Source organism: Apiospora phragmitis, assembly GCF_038363925.1.
Source record: "Apiospora phragmitis strain CBS 135458 chromosome Unknown utg000007l:2111988.0-4706623.0:1.0-2598199.0, whole genome shotgun sequence".
Taxonomy (NCBI): domain Eukaryota; kingdom Fungi; phylum Ascomycota; class Sordariomycetes; order Amphisphaeriales; family Apiosporaceae; genus Apiospora; species Apiospora phragmitis.
Window position 1 is genome coordinate 2,100,557 of NW_027117406.1, and position 18,306 is coordinate 2,118,862.

General features: G+C 53.2%; 8 protein-coding genes across 8 annotated transcripts; 2 read left to right on the top strand and 6 right to left on the bottom strand.

Annotated features, from left to right (window-relative positions):
• Positions 1–1,236: 1,236 nt before the first annotated feature.
• PG994_008251 (uncharacterized protein) lies at positions 1,237–2,202 on the bottom strand (the record flags this gene model as incomplete). Its single annotated transcript, XM_066859660.1, has 1 exon — positions 1,237–2,202. The coding sequence occupies one exon, from the start codon at positions 2,200–2,202 to the stop codon at positions 1,237–1,239; it is 966 nt and encodes a 321-aa protein (XP_066715147.1).
• A 387-nt stretch (positions 2,203–2,589) lies between these two features.
• On the bottom strand, positions 2,590–3,729 carry PG994_008252 (Fusicoccadiene synthase; the record flags this gene model as incomplete). Its single annotated transcript, XM_066859661.1, has 3 exons — positions 2,590–2,995; positions 3,084–3,378; positions 3,450–3,729. 3 exons carry the CDS (start codon positions 3,727–3,729, stop codon positions 2,590–2,592), a joined length of 981 nt encoding a protein of 326 aa, XP_066715148.1.
• Positions 3,730–5,148: 1,419 nt separating this feature from the next.
• PG994_008253 (cytochrome P450) lies at positions 5,149–6,283 on the top strand (the record flags this gene model as incomplete). The annotated part of the gene is made up of 5 exons (XM_066859662.1): positions 5,149–5,235; positions 5,303–5,646; positions 5,726–5,810; positions 5,888–6,051; positions 6,118–6,283. The coding sequence occupies 5 exons, from the start codon at positions 5,149–5,151 to the stop codon at positions 6,281–6,283; spliced, it is 846 nt and encodes a 281-aa protein (XP_066715149.1).
• A 943-nt stretch (positions 6,284–7,226) lies between these two features.
• Positions 7,227–8,435, bottom strand: PG994_008254 (uncharacterized protein; the record flags this gene model as incomplete). Its single annotated transcript, XM_066859663.1, has 5 exons — positions 7,227–7,503; positions 7,579–8,111; positions 8,174–8,241; positions 8,301–8,337; positions 8,400–8,435. The coding sequence occupies 5 exons, from the start codon at positions 8,433–8,435 to the stop codon at positions 7,227–7,229; spliced, it is 951 nt and encodes a 316-aa protein (XP_066715150.1).
• A 736-nt stretch (positions 8,436–9,171) lies between these two features.
• PG994_008255 (cytochrome P450) lies at positions 9,172–10,829 on the top strand (the record flags this gene model as incomplete). Its single annotated transcript, XM_066859664.1, has 2 exons — positions 9,172–9,234; positions 9,285–10,829. The coding sequence occupies 2 exons, from the start codon at positions 9,172–9,174 to the stop codon at positions 10,827–10,829; spliced, it is 1,608 nt and encodes a 535-aa protein (XP_066715151.1).
• A 576-nt stretch (positions 10,830–11,405) lies between these two features.
• On the bottom strand, positions 11,406–12,014 carry PG994_008256 (uncharacterized protein; the record flags this gene model as incomplete). Its single annotated transcript, XM_066859665.1, has 2 exons — positions 11,406–11,566; positions 11,759–12,014. The coding sequence occupies 2 exons, from the start codon at positions 12,012–12,014 to the stop codon at positions 11,406–11,408; spliced, it is 417 nt and encodes a 138-aa protein (XP_066715152.1).
• A 323-nt stretch (positions 12,015–12,337) lies between these two features.
• PG994_008257 (Beta-glucuronidase) lies at positions 12,338–14,306 on the bottom strand (the record flags this gene model as incomplete). Its single annotated transcript, XM_066859666.1, has 3 exons — positions 12,338–13,272; positions 13,378–13,487; positions 13,576–14,306. 3 exons carry the CDS (start codon positions 14,304–14,306, stop codon positions 12,338–12,340), a joined length of 1,776 nt encoding a protein of 591 aa, XP_066715153.1.
• A 1,010-nt stretch (positions 14,307–15,316) lies between these two features.
• PG994_008258 (uncharacterized protein) lies at positions 15,317–16,129 on the bottom strand (the record flags this gene model as incomplete). The annotated part of the gene is made up of 1 exon (XM_066859667.1): positions 15,317–16,129. One exon carries the CDS (start codon positions 16,127–16,129, stop codon positions 15,317–15,319), a length of 813 nt encoding a protein of 270 aa, XP_066715154.1.
• Between the last annotated feature and the right edge of the window lie 2,177 nt (positions 16,130–18,306).

Sequence of the window (18,306 nt, forward strand, 5' to 3'; positions counted from 1 at the left end):
ACAAATAAGAGGTATCTGATCCCGATAAACCAGATACATAGATGATTATCAGCCTCCTTATATTATAGGGGGGGTGGGTGGTGGGGATTTTCCAACGACCTGCGGGGTCCGGAAAACTTCGGCATCTTAAACCGAAAAGAGTGCCACATCATCGTCAGTCAGGCTTTTCCCCAGGCAGAACGGAACTTCTGCAGTGTATATTGCGTTACTCTACATGCAACCCCCCTACTTCCTTTCTTTCTAAATCATGAATAACATCACCGAACTAGGATAGCTCCCCGCCATAGAGCCAAGATAAGGAGGCGGCACCGCGGCCACATCCGAAAATGATGGGTTCAGGAGTGGGGGCCAGCCATGGCATCCACCGAGTGCACTAAGCCTTATGATAGGGCGGCAGATGGTGTGGCCCGAATCTACATGCAGAGGTAACTCGAAGATCCAATAACATCTCTTCCCCAGGATCCATGGTCAGGCTAGTATGCGCGTCCTTCAAGGTTCTTCGACGGTGGGAACTCAGGGCCCGCGTCAGCTTTCAGGCTTACGTACGTTCCCTTCGGCATGCTAGCCGTGTCAGCGTGAACCAACAGGGATGGGGTGTTGCATCTGTTCCCGTTCAATGGTCTGAAGTGCAAAGTAGGTACATCTTCATTCGGGCCAAGTACACTACAGGTACTACTATCTAGTGGATTCGACCATTCAATCTGCAAGGCAGACAAGGATTACCTGTCCTATGCCGTCCAACCTCGTTACATTGGCATGTTCACAGGAGGCGTGCGTTTTGCGCGCATTTACGAACAGCAGTGTCCGAATATCGCAGAAGTGGGAGGGGGTGCCTGATGTGAGCATCAGATCAGGCTCTCAGATTGCGACGCTGTTGGCTGTAATTCCTGGCACAGAAGATCAGCATTTGGTAAGTAACTCTGCAATGGATGCTCACGTAACACAAATGCTTCAGCTTGATAGCCAACTGAGGCCTTCCGGTTGCCTTGTGGCTGCCTGACTGCAAGTAAGCTCGGCTGCTTTGCTGACAAGTTGGATCGATCGTGACAAGACATATATTGGCATACGTATCACTACCTAGACACTAAGGTGGTTCTCGGTCCCGGCATTGGAAGACGGAATGGACGGTGGATTCAAAAGAGTATTTCCGATTATGTTGTGTGCATCCTGGTCCACCCACCTAACTCATTACAACCACAGACGTTCCGGTCTGACCAACTATTTCAGCACTGCCGCTCAGGCATAATCGCTTGTCTTCTCTTCGCAAAAGTCCCAGAACTCGCTGGCGGTACCTGTGCCCCCGTCCTCTCGGCCGATTGTTGCGTTCTGTAGGTCCTTCCGTAAGCTTGTTGAGATCCGACCCCATGGTATAACATAGCATCCATTACTAGTCTCCACCTTGATCTCGTCGGAAAGTCCTGCATATAAAGCAGTCAAAGCAGCTCGCTGGGGCTTGTGCATCAAAGGCCGGGCGAGAATGCCTAGCCATGGAGTATGTCGGAAAAGATTCGAAGATGCGGCGCCCGGATTGTAAGCCGCACTGACTATACCGTTGCGCGATCCAAGTCTTTTGGCAAATTCGGTTGCCAGAAATAAGTTGCCCGTCTTGGAATTGGCGTAGTTGCGGGCTTTGTCTTTGGGCGGGTTGATGAGTTCCGATATGACGATGCCCCCCGTAGGTGCCGACAGCTCCATGAATTGACTGCTGGGCCAAAGGACGCGGACAGAGCCGGATCCCGGGGCCGAAGCTGCTGCCCCGGCCTCCAGGAGCGGCCACAGTAGTTTTGTAAACAGGAATGGTCCCAGGCAATTGACCGCCATCTGTAGTTCCAAGCCCTGTTTGGAGACGGACCCGACCGGGGGTTGCGAAACACCGGCATTGTTCCACACAATATCGATCTTTGTCTCCTTGGCACTGAGATCCTGGACGGCCGCCTTGATTGTCGAGAGATCTTCCAAGTCCAGGTGCAAGAACTCAATTGTGCCGCCGTCGTGGGTGGCCTCTTGAATGGCCTTGATCGCCTCGTTGGCCTTTGCCTCAGAGCGACCGGCGATATATACACGACCTTTGTGTTGGTAGAGAACCTTGGAGATCACGAACCCAATGCCAGAGTATCCGCCTGTAACCACAAACACTCTGCCCTCTTGGGTTCCTACCTCGCCCTCTGTGAAGGTTGGTGTGGGGGGAAGAATTGCGACCATTGAGCCCCCATACTGGATCGGGAGTACAAGAAATGGCCTGCCTGCTGGATTTTAGAGTCACTAGTTGGATATCGGGTGTCTGTGTAGGGGGGTCGAAGAGTTTGTACGTTGAAAAAGAAATGGATGATGGAGACCAGGAGAAGACGGGCTCAACCAGATGATCGAATGTTTGGGGTTGGTACGTTCTAGTCAGCATTCAATTCACACGGCCGCAGCCTGACAACCAACAACCCCTCCCGGAGGTGTGTATATGTACTTCCGTCTTGACTAGTACAAAAATGGGCAGTGGCTGATACCCCTCCCTCCTCGTACTACCGTCCAAAGCAGTCCTGGAGGTACACAAACAGTTGCATCGAGATTGGAGGCCAACGAGGCTCTCTTGTCTCTCTAAATGTTCCGGTATCTGGGGCAGTCGATGCTCCACACGAGGTTCCCACTGATACTGTACATGACGGCTTCGAGGTAGGTCTTTGTATCCTTCGCCAGACGCATGTGTGCACCTGCCTCCCGGACGTCCTGGCGGTACTGTCGCACGTACTTTTGAATCTCCCCCGAACACATCCGTTTGGCTTCCTCCTCGCCCACCCCGTGCTCTTTCATGATCACCCAGATCGCGTTGAACACGTAGGACTGCCCCAGGCTTCGCGCGGCCTCGCGCTCTTTGTCCCACGAGTAGAGGTCATTCGTCAACCCCAGCGCCGCGTAGCCTGACCTCGCCAGCTCCATGCACGCTGGAATATCCTGCTCGGGAATGGTAAGGGCCATTCCAAATGTCAAAGTGCCGAACCAGATTCTGGAAATCAATTCCTCAGTAAAAGTTCCCCCGAATCTCATGGTTGGAATATATAGGGTCGCCTAGCGCAGGGCGGGCGGTCACTTACAGTTCGCCAGCGTCGATGACTCGCGACGGCACGTATTCCTCCATCGTGTCAAAGGGGCGGGCCCGGGTCTCCGAGGCGAGCTGGACGAACCGGCCCCACGCCTTCATCGTGGTCACGGCACGAACAGGGTCGACTTCTTTCATCTCGGCCAAAATCCGGGCTTGGAGGCGTTTCTCCGGTCGCGCCGTCGGCTCGGGCGTCAAGTCGAGGAGATCCCTGGAGCCGAATGTCTCAAGAAAGGGGTCTGTCCCGGCTGCTTCCAAACGGCGTTGTAGATCAATCTGCTCCATGGCGTCTTGGGCGAGATGGCGCGCATCAGCATCTCAATATACGCCACGCATGGTTTGATGGAGTGAGTAGACTTACCATCGTAGAGAAAGGCGAATTCATTGGCGTATGACACAATTTCTATCCTTTCAGGCAGACATTCCGGGACGGTAACGCGGATAAAGCTGAATCGGTCACCAAGGCCCCCTTTATACCCACGTATTGGGTTGACCAGCTGCCCCCAATCGTTCTGAGCTCTTAGGGCGCCCTTGATTTCTTTATTGTCAGGATCATTATGCTGTCGAAGAGGGATGTCCTCTACTAGTCCATATGTCTGGTAGGAACAAGGATCGATAATCTTTGAGTAGCAGAACTCCATTTTCAGCGCCGAGGATGGTGAGATATGGTCTAGTAGATGGCCCAGAATATTACAATGGAAGAGGAAATATAAGATATACTCACGCTTCTTAGCACGTGACATGGAGCGAAGGTGTCAAGGTACAATGTTGGATGGTACGATCAGCGGTGTGGCTCTTGCTACCTGGAACAGGGTGGTGGTGTGCTGCATGTCAGCTCATGCATATCCAGAGAATAGAACGGCAAGACAATGATGGCATGCTTATCAGCCACTGTTAGGAGTAGTCAGGAGCATGTCCCTCTTCCTCTTGACCTTCCCCCGCTCTTGGTATTTGTCTTTCTTCTAGGTACAGCACTGCAACCGCATCAAACAATCGTGTTATTGCTTCCCTGACTCTCGGTTTCATAGATTTTACGTCATTAAAATATGGTACGAAGTGTCACTCATCATCCAGCCGTCGTGATACCACTAGAAACACCATGGAGCACCTCATCGTCTTACCAGCTTCGGTTTCATCCGCCGTTGTGACATTCTTGGCAGCAGTTCTTGTTTACAGTCTCCCTTGTCATCTACAGAATATACTTCTCCTTTATCCAAGTTTCCTGGTCCCAAGATCGCCGCGGCTTCATTCTGGTACGAGTTTTATTATGACTACTGGTGCAATGGACAATACATATTCGAAATCGAAAGAATGCACAATAAATATGGTGAGTCAACTCTTTGCCCACGCCATTAACCTGCTGGGACCAATACTAAAGCAGATGGTGATGCTGCGCAGGTCCCATCATCCGCGTGAACCCGGACGAGCTCTCGATTCACGATCGATACTTTTATGACACTATCTACGTCACGGAAAGCAAAAGGCGGACCAACCACTTCGATGCGTTCTGCAAGGGCATTGATTTTGATGGTAGATTCCTCCGCGCACCCTAGAATATCCTCGGTGCTAGCTACTGTCGCGTATGGGGATAACGTGTAACTGCTAATTACTCACTTACAGGATCGCATCTGCTCACTGTGGATCATACTTTGCATCGGAAGAGAAGGAAACCGCTTGAACCCTTCTTCTCTCCCGCCTAGGCATATCTCGTTTACAACCGATGCTCGCGAGTGTGCCCTCCATTTAGAATCCAGGTTCCGTGCTCTTGAGGGTACGCACGCCGTGGTCCGTCTCGACCATGCTTTCTCTGCCTTCTCTGGAGATATTATTCAAAGGATATGCCTCGGAGACAATGATTCTGAAGGGCGGTTCCTGGATGACTCGGAATTCGCCCCGGATTGGTATGGGGTTTCTATCCCCACTTCTGGCGCCCTGCTGATTTGCATTTGATCCAGGTATAATGTGATTCATATGCTCGTCCGGTCGATCCCTCTGTTACCGGCTTCCCATGGCTCGTGCAGTGAGTATGAGTAAATGGCGAGTAGTATTTGGCAACGCTAATGCTCAGCAGATTAGTTGCGCATATTCCTGAGAACATCCTTTTGTGGGCGTTTCCCCGTGGCCATGTGTTCAACGTATTCAAGGCGGTATAGTGCCTGTTCCTACCATTCTTATCTTGACCGCTTCCGAGCTAACTGCATATACGAATGGTAGAAAGCCAAAAGCCATATCCACCAAGCTCTGGGCGGTGCAAGTGAAACTCCTAAGAAGGACACCACTTCTCTATTTCGTTATATCGCCCACAGTGATATGCCGGACTCGGAAAGATCCGAAGAACGTCTCGCCAAAGAAGCTCAGGTGTTGCTTGGAGGCGGCACTGCCAGTACCGCTCGCACCATAGGCTTCGCATCTTACTATATTCTTTCACGTCCCGAACTCAAGGACAGGCTCCAAGCCGAACTGCGAGCTACAATGTCTGGATGGCCACAGCATGTGCCCACTTGGGCAGACCTTGAAAAGGTACCCTTGTTGCAGGCAATTATCAAGGAATCACTAAGGTACGATGCCACCTCTCTTGTACCGCCAAATTCTGATCGGGAGGCTTCACATTCTGGGCTAGGGCTCATTTGTAATCAGGTTGAGTTATGGGGTCATGCATCGCTTGCCGCGCATCTCACCAGACGTCCCAATTCAATACAAAGACTTTGTTATTCCACCTGGTGTAAGTAAAACTGCATAGGGATATCTTCCCATACCCCAATTCTACCAGGACCGGCTAATATGTTCGACGTTTGCTAGGTGCCGGTCGGCATGTCTGCCTACCTGATGCATTCTGATCCCGAAATATACCCCTCACCGGGGGAATTCCTACCCGATCGTTGGATTCAAAGCCCCAACAATACAGCCATGTATCGCAGCTACGTTCCTTTCTGTAGAGGTTCAAGGAACTGTCTTGGCATGAAGTAAGTGCCATTTCTCTGATGAGACTGTGCCTTGGAGGCTCAAACTAAACCGATATAATTATCTAGTCTGGCCATGGCCGAGATGAGCCTCATACTAGCAGTCCTGTACAGACCTTATGGGCCGACGCTCGAGCTTTTCGACACAGATGAGAGTGATGTGAAGCAGGCTCACGATTTCCTGATTCCCCTGCCCAAACTCTCTAGCAAAGGCTTGAGAGCATTGATTCGCTAATGTCCGAGTGGCAGATGATCGCGCTGCACTGCTGGGTCATGACGGGGTTACTTGGAGGAGATGGCTCGCATTGCCCCATCTTAGGCAGTTCGTATGCTTATTGCGTTATCGTACGTGCAACCACGTAGTAGAACTACTTGAACAGGAAGCACAGACCCGACTAGATCACAAAGGAGATAGACAAGTACATGTCCCTGATAACCTTGGCAGAAATCTTGTGAGACTGAAGAATTTGCCTACCCACTGCCGATCGAGATGCGACGAATCGTAATTCAAAAAGGCAACCTGTCAGATTCGGGGCTTGGATGGGCGAATGGAGGACCGCCGGCATGGGAATCATCCCGCGAGTTGGATGAGGCATCGAAGTCTGTTACACAGGAAAATGCGTGGTCAATCAATTGCCACGTACAAATGGATACACATCCTTGTTCCGATAGGAAAACTATTGATGCTGTGTAATATACACTGCATGCCTTGCTTGGTAAGCTGTGTAAGTAGCCAATCAGAAGTGCGGATTCTAGCGTTGTGCATTATCGGCGCAGCCCCGAATTATATGTCCTTTTATGGCAAAGATGACGGAACCTTGGCGAACCATCAAGATATGCTGACAGTACCTACTTAAGGTACTCAGCTAGGTACTTACCCAGGTACTTATATAGATACATTAAGCGCTGACAGTGAAGTCTGCCTTGCCTCTCCACACCACTCGGGGCCTGTTAGATTCGCCAGAGCGTTCCTTCTAGACACACAGATCCGGGTAGAAATACACGTATTTTTGTGGACTAGAGCTTCGATAGGCTTATGTACGTACTCGTATATATATGATAAAGTAGAGGAGAAAGAGCCGTGTGTATTCGTATTTCTCCATATCTATCGAGAAGGGAGTCATTATCCACCATGGAGCCTGACGTCGCGTGCCATATGCCTGCTTCGATGCGTCTCCTCAAACTACGTTTGCGCCCGCTGGCGCACTAGCAGGGCGTTTGTAACTGGATTCCTCTACCTGTCCAGCATGAATTCCCTTCTGGCCATGCCATTGTTGTCTATGATGCAAGACATAATCACTGGAGTCGGAGGAGTCTTTGCGACTGACGCCGGAGAGGCGGGATCGTAACACATGTAGGAGTGATCCTACTGTGAAGTTTGGGAAGTGTCGTTTAAAGAATGCCGGAAAAAGCATTGAGCACCCGCAGACGATGCCAACGTTAACCTCCAGTGTACTGCATTATTGTCAGTATAGTAAGATCCATCAGTCGCCCCGGCTCGAGTTCTATGAAGCAGACTTGGTGACTTACGCCCGAAGAGAAATGGTGGATATGTTCCATGTGGCATCAAAGTTGCTCCGAAGAACCGGTGTCATACCTAACCGGACAAGACTTGCGGCGCAAACACTGAAGGTTGACGACAAAGTCAGCTCGGGACGATGTAGCCAAGGGAATAAAGATACTGACAAGACGCCGACACCGAAAACTGCTAGCACACCAAATTTCTTCCTAGTTGTTGCATGCAGGGTCCAGACGAGCGGAACGGGAAGAAGCAGGACGAAGATGTCGGTCACAGAACTCACGGAACCCGAGAGGTAGGGCAAGATTTCGGGATTGTTGCAATTCCCCGGGATGGAGACGTCCCACTGGCGGGCAATTGGACTGCATGCGAAGACCGTGGCAAAGAATATGGCCAAATGAAATAGAGAGACGAAGGCAATGGCTGCGCCCACTGTGTACTTCATCTTGGGGTGTTGCAGGAAGAGCCGGCGGTAGAAAAACAGGAACATGAGTTTGATACACGCACTAAGGATCAAATACACATAGGTCGAAATGGTGAAGAACTACATACATGTAGAGAATGTCAGAAATCAGATAGGGCTGGCTTTGGTATGAGGCCACTTACTTTGAGAGCCTCTGTAAGCCAGGGAGCAGGTACGTCCCAGATGTGTCGGCCAATTCCCATCGTGGAGCCTTTCAAGAATTCACCACTCATTAGCAGCCAGGTAAAAGGGGTACGGATCCATACTTACACTTGAGGATCAAGCCCGTGAAAGTCGCTGTCAGAGCCTGACACATATTATTCAGTAAATGTGTGTTCTTTCATGTCATTTCGGCTTCGAGGCACTCACGCAAGAAAGCATACAAAAGTCTGCCACTCCAGGCATTGCGGTTAGCCAGCAGCTCCCGTCCGTAGTGGTGTCTGTGTTTACCATGAAGAGTTACTCACAGTCGTCTAGTCCCAATCCCCCATCAATAATGGAAATTCGCGTGTAGAAGCGAATAGTCGCACTTATCGCAACCAAAGAGAGACACACAGTATGGGCAGCAATAGTGCCCGCGAGTTGGCTTGGAGGATTGACGAAGTTGGGCTCAACTCCAGGTGGAGCCGGATATGCGCCAAGCCACTGGGAAGCCATATCCTAGTGAAGTAGGGGGTGAATAGCACGAACGGGGCCAGAAGAGAAGAAGAGTTGACCGAAAGAGATGGATAAGCAATCAAGCTTTGGGATGGAAGATGCTGGTTGCCATAGAATGATATAACAATATGCTGAATGCAATGTCTCCATGCTGACAGTACTGCTCTGCCTCGTCCGATCCTCTAGACAGGTATCATCGGGGTGGTGTGGGGGAAAGGCGGCCTCGTTCGGGCCATTTCCACCAGTGATCTGCCTGTTGGTGGCGGGGTACTTCAGATACATATATGTATGCATATATGTAAGTATCCAAGACATCAAATTGACAACAAGGTACCTAGGTATGCAGTGCAACCAACCAAACAGCCGGATTCATCGGCGAACGGCGCCCAAGCCATCCGTTCTTAGCCACTGATTTCATCGGGTGCCCTTGACACAACAAACCATCCGTCCCCAACATCTTACAGATACACCAAAATCAATCACCATGGGCGACAATACTAATCCATCACTTTTCAGTTGGCCGACACTACTCCTAGCTTTGATCACCGTATGGAATGATCCCCGAGTGACTGAGATGTAGATCCTAACCCTGAATAGTATCCCATCATCCGCGTCTGCTACAATGTCTACCTCCACCCATTGGCCAACACTCCGGGCCCACGCAGCTGGGCCAGTTCGCGGCTGCCGTTTGTATGGTCGTTGTTGAAAGGGACCATCGTTCACGATATAGAACGCCTCCATCGGCAGTATGGGCCGATCCTGCGTATCGCGCCAGACGAGGTCACCTTTGCATCAGACGAAGCCTGGCACGACATATTCCAGCCTCGACCGGACCATCAACCCTTCTTGAAGGATCCCACGTGGTGGCGGACCCAGCCTCGCATGCCCCAGTCTTTAATCAGTGCTATCGATCCAGACCACCATGCACGTATTAGGCGTGTTCTGGCTCCTGGCTTCACGCCGCGGGCGCTGAAGGCCCAAGAGCCCATTCTGCATCGCTACGCAAGCCTACTCATCGACAGATTGCGTGGTATTGTATCGGAAAACCCAGGAAACGAAACAACACTCGACATTGGGCCCTGGTTCAACTATTTCACCTTTGATCTGTTCGGGGATCTCGGCTTCGGTGAATCATTCAACTGCCTTCAACATTCCCAGTACCATCCCTGGATCCGACTTCTATTCAACAGTGTCAAGGCCGCCTCGTACGTCGCCGCCGCTAGATTCTACCCATGGTTGGCGTGGCTTCTCATAAAGTGCATCCCTCCCTCACTCAAAAAGATGCAAGCCGACCACTACCAACAAATCGTGGACAAGGTAGACCGTCGCCTTAATCTCGAACTAACTCGCCCCGACATAATGTCGCATGTTATCGAGGCCAACGGCGAAAATCAAATGCCACCTGGCGAGATCTATGCGACCTTCATGGTACTGACGACGGCCGGAAGCGAGACCACAGCTACTGTTCTGACAGGAACTCTGAATTACCTCCTGAACAGCCCGGATAAGCTTGCAGTCCTGACGGCAGAGGTACGGGATGCCTTTCCGACAGAGCAAGACTTCACTCTGGAAAGGCTACGAAAGCTCCCGCATCTCCATGCATCCATCTTGGAAGGTTTGCGACTGTGCCCGCCTATCCCATGGGTTCTTCCAAGACTGGTGCCTCGCGGTGGAGATACAATTCATGGACAATGGTTTCCTGAGGGAGTAAGTACCAAACCCCCTCCCCCCCTCTTTCATCTTCTCCTTCGGTTTTTACTGGTCTCGTGCCTTCCATACTCACAGCAAGCAGACGAGAGTATCAATCCAAGCCTATTCTCTCAACCGGGACCCGAAGTGCTTTCATTCCCTACCGAGTTCCAACCCGAGCGGTGGCTCCCGGATGCAAGCACAGATCCCTCATCTCCGTTCCGGGGTGATAAAAGGCAGGCGTTGCAACCATTCAGCATGGGTTTACGCTCCTGCATGGGGCAGCATTTGGCCTGGGCCGAAATGAGGCTTGTTCTGGCGAGGCTTCTCTGGGCATTCGATGTGCATGCTGTCGACGGACGGCGCGTGAGGTGGGAAGATCTTAGGACATTCTTACTTGTGGAGAAGAAGCCGATGGAGATAAGACTGTGTCCGAGACGGGCGGTATCATAACCAAGGGCTGGTACTTTTGAACTCGGATTCTGCCTACGGAGCTGTCGCACAACATCACCAAGTTACTATTGGCAACTGTGAAAACCATTTCCATTATATACTATCGGCATGTCACGTGGTCATGTAAACATTCAGTGTCAGAACAACTCTCGGATAACTCGAATGTTGACCCCTGACGATCCCTTCCTATGTGGGTCTGGTTATATCCTTTCTACATAGAACCACAACTCAGATTTTCCCCTGTTCATGGTCAAAGCTGATCAGATAAGAATTAACAGACTTGATATGATGCATAAGTATGAATAGACCAAGCCCAAGCCGAAGCCCCAAGGCCTTTTCATAAATATTTACGCGTCTGATCTACAGGTGCAAAGGTTGATCCACACGCTTGGACGCTGGGGGTGGGAACAATGTCGCTTAACTACAGTGGGCCGGCCAATTCTTAGGTAGCGAGGGGGGAAATCTCAGGGTGCGGCACACCAGCAGCATCACCCAACACCTGAAGCATCCAACTGCTTTCCTTCGTGACATGTGCCGAGGAAGAAAGCCATGCCATTCGTTTGAAAGTTGTTGTCATCACCATTCGCCAGTCTTCAGCTCGCTCAACAGAAGACGTCCGCTCGTTTCTCCACACCCATCTTGGCCACTCACCGCTGCTTTCTCGCCCACGAATCGCATATCATTTCCTCCCCCTCTGTCACTTGCCAGACGCCAGTATTTCTCGTTCTCGAAAGCCGCTATTAGTGAATCACCATGGCGCCCGTACAGTTACTGCCCTCAGCAGCCGAGAGCCATGTCCCTCCCTTGGCAAGTTACGGAGCGAAGAGCAGCAGTCGCTGCTACACCGCTTCCGGTTCTTCGGGGCCGTGGGGGTGCCCCTCAGGCAGCCACCTGCATTCCCGCGACGACCTAACTCCGTCGGATCCCACGCCGCCCGAGCATTCGCAAAGCGGCGCGGCCGTGGCGGGCGTCATCATCGGCGTCCTCTTGTTCGGCCTCGCGATGATCGCGCTGGCGATGACCGTGTTCTGGAAGTGCCGGGTGGCGCGGTGGAAGCGGCTGGAGGAGGCGCAGCACGGGAATTTCGAAGGGGACGCCATGCTGTCGCCCGTCAGGTCCAGCATTCATAAGCCCCTGCCCACCGTGCCGGATTCGCAGATCCTCATGGACGTGCCGTCGGCGCATGATGCTGGTCCGGAAAGGGAGGCTTCTCAGCCGCTGACAAATCATTACTACTCTTAAGTACAGAATGAAGGCCGTGGAGCTCCCGAAGATCTCTTGTTGATACTTGTGCATTGGAATAATTCATAATAGCCGGTTCATAGAATGGTATTTCATTAGACTCCTTCGAAACGGTCCCGATGCCTTCGACATCCATGTTGCCTACATATTCGGGAGCGTTACATGTGAATTAAAATGCATATATCATGAAGCAAAAACTCATTCATCCAATCGCTCAGTTGCCACATATTACCCCTCATTCACTCAAAAACGGGCCAAGCGCCTGTTTATAACGACACCATGACGGCCTCGCTGTCCGGCACCTTGATGGCCGCGACGCCGCCCATGACCTTGACCGCCTCCATGGTCTGCGAGGTCCCCTGCGCGAAGTGGCCCTTGCCCTCGTCCACCTTCTTGCTCCACTGCTCGCCGGCCCACGTGACGTTGTGCTGGGGGCCACTGTGGTCGAAGCCCATGGCGGCGGCGCCGAGGTCCGCGTGCAGCCGCTGCACCTGCACCGCCTCGACGCCGTGCGGCACGGGGATCCGGAACGTCTCGGACCCGCGGCGCATCGTGCCGCCTTGTTCGCGCGCGGCCGTGCCGTTGTACAGGCGCATGTTCACGAGCGCGACGCGCTGGAGCTTGCCGCCGCTATACGCGGCGTAGGCGCTGAGGTACGGGTTCTCGTCGCGGTCGAGGTCGATCTCGTGGATGGCGACGTCCTCCTCCCCATTCGCCACATGGGCATCCTGCTTACGCTTCTGGTTCAAGACCGTAAAGGGGCTGCCACTGGCACTACCAGAATCACCACCTTCACTATTATCACCGCCCTCGTTGTCCCCGCCGATACCCGCCCCCGCCCCGCCGCTGCTCGGCCGCAAGAAATCCGCGACCATGACGGCGGCCGCGAAGGGCGCGCGCGCTTGCGGGCCCGGGTTGCGGCGGCCGCCGGTGTGGTCGGGGGTCCAGAGCACGTGGTTGGCGATGGGCCGCCCCGCCATGTGGTTGACGCGCGCGACGCCCCGGGCCGCCGTCGCGAGGCTGAAGTCGACTACCCACAGCGCGAAGCCGAAGCCGCTGACGAAGCTGTTGATCGGGCTCGCGAGCACGGCCGACGTCTCCGAGATCTGGTACGGGATCCCGTGCGCCTGCGAGGCGCGCAGGCTGCGCTGGTAGCTGCTCTCGAAACGCTGGACGATGGCCTTGTGGCTGAGCATGAGGTCTAGGAAGGGAGAGAGTGTTAGTAAGAGAGTGTTAGTAAGGGGGCTTGTGTGTGCGAGAGAGAGAGAGCTGAAGAAAGGAGTGAAGGGGTGGTGAGGGAACCTACCTTGCATGGTTTTGTCATTCCAATCTTCGTTGGTGTCGATCTGGTACAAGTGCTCGGCCGTCGCCTTGATGAGCTTGTTCTTGTCCATGCCGTTCTTGAGGATATCGGCTCTAATATGGTGGTTACCAGGCTGTCAGTATATCCATTCGAGATCTACGCGATGAGAAATGGGTTTCAAGAACAGCTGACTTTACTCACACGTCGTACTGGCTGATCGGCTGCTTGGCGCTGTTGCCGGCCTCGAAGATCTTCCGGTCGTCGCCCTCGAGCTTGAGCTCGTCGATGATAATCTCCTCGAGCTTGAGCGTGTCATTGACGTACTTGCGCACATCATGCGTATAGAACTCGGGCTCGTTCCCCAACGCAATGGTGTCGATCTTGCTCTTCCACTCGCTGCCGTTTCCGCCGACGGCGCCGACGCGCGCCTCCCACGCCTGCCGCATGAACGCGCGCACGACCGTCTCGTTGACGTTGGGGCCGAGGGGCGCCTGGATTGTCATGCGCGCGTCGGGAAACGCCTTGTAGCCCTCGAAGAAGCCCGGCCCGACCTTGAAGGACGCGGCCGAGCCCGTCGGGCACTCGCCGCCGATGCACATCTTGACGTGGCGGGTCTGGGCCGGGTCGAAGACGAACTCGTCGCCGCTCGTGCCGCCGACGCGCACGATGGGCGGCACGCTCATGCGCGCGGCCAGGGCCGACACCAGGTTGTTCGAGAACTCGTTGCTGTAGTTGTTCAGGAAGGACGACTCGACGTTGAGGCCGACGAAGTCGGCCGGCACCGCTGCGGCGCCCGTGGGCTGGGTGCTGGCGATCGGGAGGGTCTTGGCAGCGGGGGTGGCGCCGCTGCTGCGCTTGTGGCTCATGCCATTGGGCAGGGCCTCGACGCCGCCCAGGAGAGCTAGAGAAAGGAGTGTAAAAGTTGGGTACATGATCGGCTCTTCTGGTAAATCTGGTAAAGACTGTAATGTCGATGAAGACGTGAGAAGGCTCGAGAAAAGACCAAAAATGCCATGGAGCCAGGGGAAGCAGGTTGCTTTATAGGGGTAGGAATTTAATAGTAGAGATCGTGTACGTAATGTGCCGTATTCCGTATGCAACCGGATTCAACATCCATATGGATCTCTCTGCCTAGCGTAGGATCTACTGACAGCTGGTCGACCACTCTTACAGGGCTGACTTATTCCCCCCTCAGCTCCACGCGCCGTAACGGTCCTGATGTTGATCCTCCGCCAAGACGGGCAGTATCCGGCCAATGTCAGACATAGCCTCGCCTCCACAGGGTATTCATGACCATCAATCGCAATCAGATTAACATTTTACAGTCGAGCTAGGCAAGGCGATGTGTGCATATCATTATTATCAGCTAAGATGGGGCAGAGGTCGTGTTAAAGATATCCCCTTGCTTCGTTCGGATATTTTTCATCTCAAAAAGATTGGATGCTCGTGGGACAGGTTCGCATCCGATTGGTCACGGGTGGTTTAGGCCGAGAGGATATACAGGTACGATGCATCACATAGTTGCACACTAGTTGGCCATTTCATCTTATTTGACGGCATTTGCCCAGGAAGATATGTACAAGGAGAGCTTGGTTTAGGTGGGAGGTCGATAGTCGAGTGGTTCTTTCGGTGGTTCGGGACCCAGTTTCGGGATCCAGTCTGAATTTCCGCCTTGGCCACCGACCCGCCACCTACGGCTGTGCGGAGCTGAAATACTGAATATTAAGTAATAATGCGATGCACTGTTCAAGTGAGTCGTCAGCTCCGTAATTAGACCCTGAATATCTTTTGTTCGGCAGTGCCAATAGCTCAGGGCATTGCTTGCTGCTGGTTCAGATCGACCATCGCAATCAACTCCCCCCTTCCTTCGCTCCCCCTTCTCCTGTTCTCCCCCTTCCCTTTTCAATCTAGTTCTTCTTCTTCAAGGCGCCGCCATCCACCGTCAGCTCTTCCCCGTCACGAACCCCGCATTAACCAGGTAATCGACCGCCTGCGCGATGTCCCGCGGGCGCCCGGCGCGGTTGACCGGGTGGTCCGACACGTCCTTGCCCTGCACCTGGCGATCCCATTTCTCTCCCGCCTCGTCCCCGTCGCGGCACTCGTGCGCCGCCTTGATGCGTCCTGGCGCCACGAGATTGACCCGGACCCCCCAGCGACCGAGGGAGATGGCCATACTGTGCATGAGGCCCAGCTGCCCGGCCTTGGATGCGGCATAGCCTTCTTGGTCTTCGTCGCTCTGGTGCGCTCGAAACGAGCCGATGAGGATGATGCAAGGGCCCGCCTCCGAGCCCACGTCGGCAGCGACCGCGTCGGCGCCGTCCCCGGTCTTGACGATCTCGTCGCGCTTCATGAAGGGAAGGCACGCCTGAGACGTCACGAAACCCGCCGTGAGGTTCGTGTCAAGGTACGCCTGCCACTCGTCCAGCGTGTCCGGGTCCTCCATGGTCTTGCCGTCGCGCCACTGCGGCGTCGCGATGCCGCCGTTGTTGATCAGGACGTCGATGCGTCCGGCGAAGAACAGCGCCGCCTTCTTGATGGCCTGTCGGATCTGCGCGGGGTCGCGCAGGTCGCACACGTCGTATGCCACGCGGTCTGAGAAGCGCTTCAGGTGCACGTCAACGCAGTACTTGAGCTCTTCTTCCTGGATGTCCAGCAGGAAGACGCGGTCGCCCTTGTCGAGGAAGTGTCGCGACAGGCTGCGGCCGATGCCGCGGGCGGCGCCCGAAACGACGATGTTGCGTGCCTGTTCAGCCATGTTGGGTAATTTTTGATGGAAATGAGTGAGTTCGTAGAGGGCTTCAGTAAGAAGTAAGTATTTGTGCGAAATATTCCTCTCTGTACGTTGTTGTCGAATAACGCCTGAAACGATGGGGTCACCATGACGTCGGTGTTTCCATTACGGTACACCCAAAATAATGGCTTGGCCTTGCGCGGCCAATCAGACGACCCTGAGTTTAAATGCTCTCCGAGGTCTCCTGAGGGGGCGATTGATTGGTGCTTTTGTATGTCATTGTGCATGGACACCTACGTACCTGTGTTTTGCGGCTCGGAGTCTTCTGTCCTATCGCATCGGCCGTGGCAGGTGGGATCGACAGCTCCTCCCTTTGTCGGTTTTATGGGTTTATCTCGATATCATCTGTATGGCTTTATGCAGCCAAGCAAGCCCCTGGGCTGCCACTCAATCAGCTAGTCGTTTTAGATGATCTAGACCAATTGATCGGCAGCTACATCCCAGCGCCTAAAACCAAGAGGATGGAAGTGCCTTTTTTCTCGGAGCTCGTGAATATTTTTACGTTAAGCAAATTAGGGGCCAGTAATATGTTTCAGCCGCATGTATATAGTCCGGTGCGTAGTTACATACAGTGTCTATTAATATATACCTTCGTTTGTCTGTATTGATGTACTGTATCAGTACCTAGGCACTCCAACGGGCCAAATACTAGACTTAAACGCAGTCCCGGGGGCTTGGCTCCCCTTCCGACAGGATTTCATTGGTGACCTAGACCAAATGTTGGCTTACGTAACACCCCCCCCCCTTAGGACCCCTGGGGTGCCTGTGTGCATCCTTCTTTTCTTGCTATAATTATATATCTAACCTGCGTTGATCTTTACATAACATGTACCGTAACCGCTGCGCATCATCTACCTGTGCGCCTGTTGACGATGTTGATCTCGCCATGACTATGGAGAGAGCGGATACGTTCGACCCAGCGGGGCCTGATAGCTTAGGCCATGATGGCGGCGCGGCGGTGCTACTCACGTCCTTCGAGATTTTGAACCTCTCCTCCCCAGCCTCACAAACGAAGAGTTTGTGTTGCCGCGCTTACAATCTTCAGGATCAGACATAGGAAGGGTGCAGGATTCATCGAATCCAGTCATATCGCTGCGGTTGCCAGCAGTGAGAGGCGACCTGAGCTGCACAGCGGCCGAAGTAAAGCTGGATGCCGGACAGGACGAGCTGACGATCAACGGCTCATCGCGGACCCCGCTAGGCTGTGATGCTGCTGCGGCATCGATCGAGTGGAGTCTGAAGTTGCGTTATAACCCGTCAGTGTCGAAGCTATCATAAGCGTTCCTGAGCAATAACTCATCTCCGCTGTCCCAGATGAGTCTACCGTGAATTACCTACCTAGCGGACCTAATGGACAGACCGCGTTTCCCTACCGACCCCAGGTGCACTTTGATCTCGAGGTGGCCATCTGGGGAGGCGATTTCCAGTTTGGAGGATTCAGCGGAGCTGAGGTCGTGACCTTTTATCCAGATCCGAATATCCTATGGGACGGATTCTTCGCTTTGATGTTGCATCCTAATAACAGCATTCGTCCAGAGGAGCTGTTAGGTTCTCGGAATCAGGGTCGCCTCCAGGAAGAGATTCTATCGGTATATAGACGTTACATGGCACAAGTCGCATCCGCCAAAATGAGGTTTCCGATGAATGCCTCTTCGAAGCCTGAGTCATTTGCTGCAACTTGGATCAACCCGAACCGGGGAGTCTTGCGGCAGAATATTGTCTCCAAGATTGTTTTGCAGGTCATACTTGCCGTGACGTTTGTAAGTGGCATCTCGACATACTTTCTAATCGACACGAAAGCCTTGTTGCAGAGGAACCCATCCACCATCGCCAGAATGGCCACTTTACTGGTCGACAGCGCCATCTGCAATGGCTCGCTCGCAGATAGTATTTCGCAGGACGCAGAAGATGACCACAGCCCTATTTGGGGCTCCCTGACTTTCAGCTTGGGTTGGTGGGAGGGTGAACATGAACAAGAACGGCGCTGTGGCATCGATGTAGGGCAGGCTTGTCGGACAGAAACCGAAGAGTCAACATAGAGACCTAGACACTACAGACAGAGTAGAATTTAGTTGCACGATCGAGAGCAACAGATGATACATAAAGTGCCGTGTTCTAAAAGAGAGAAAGTAACAAAAGAG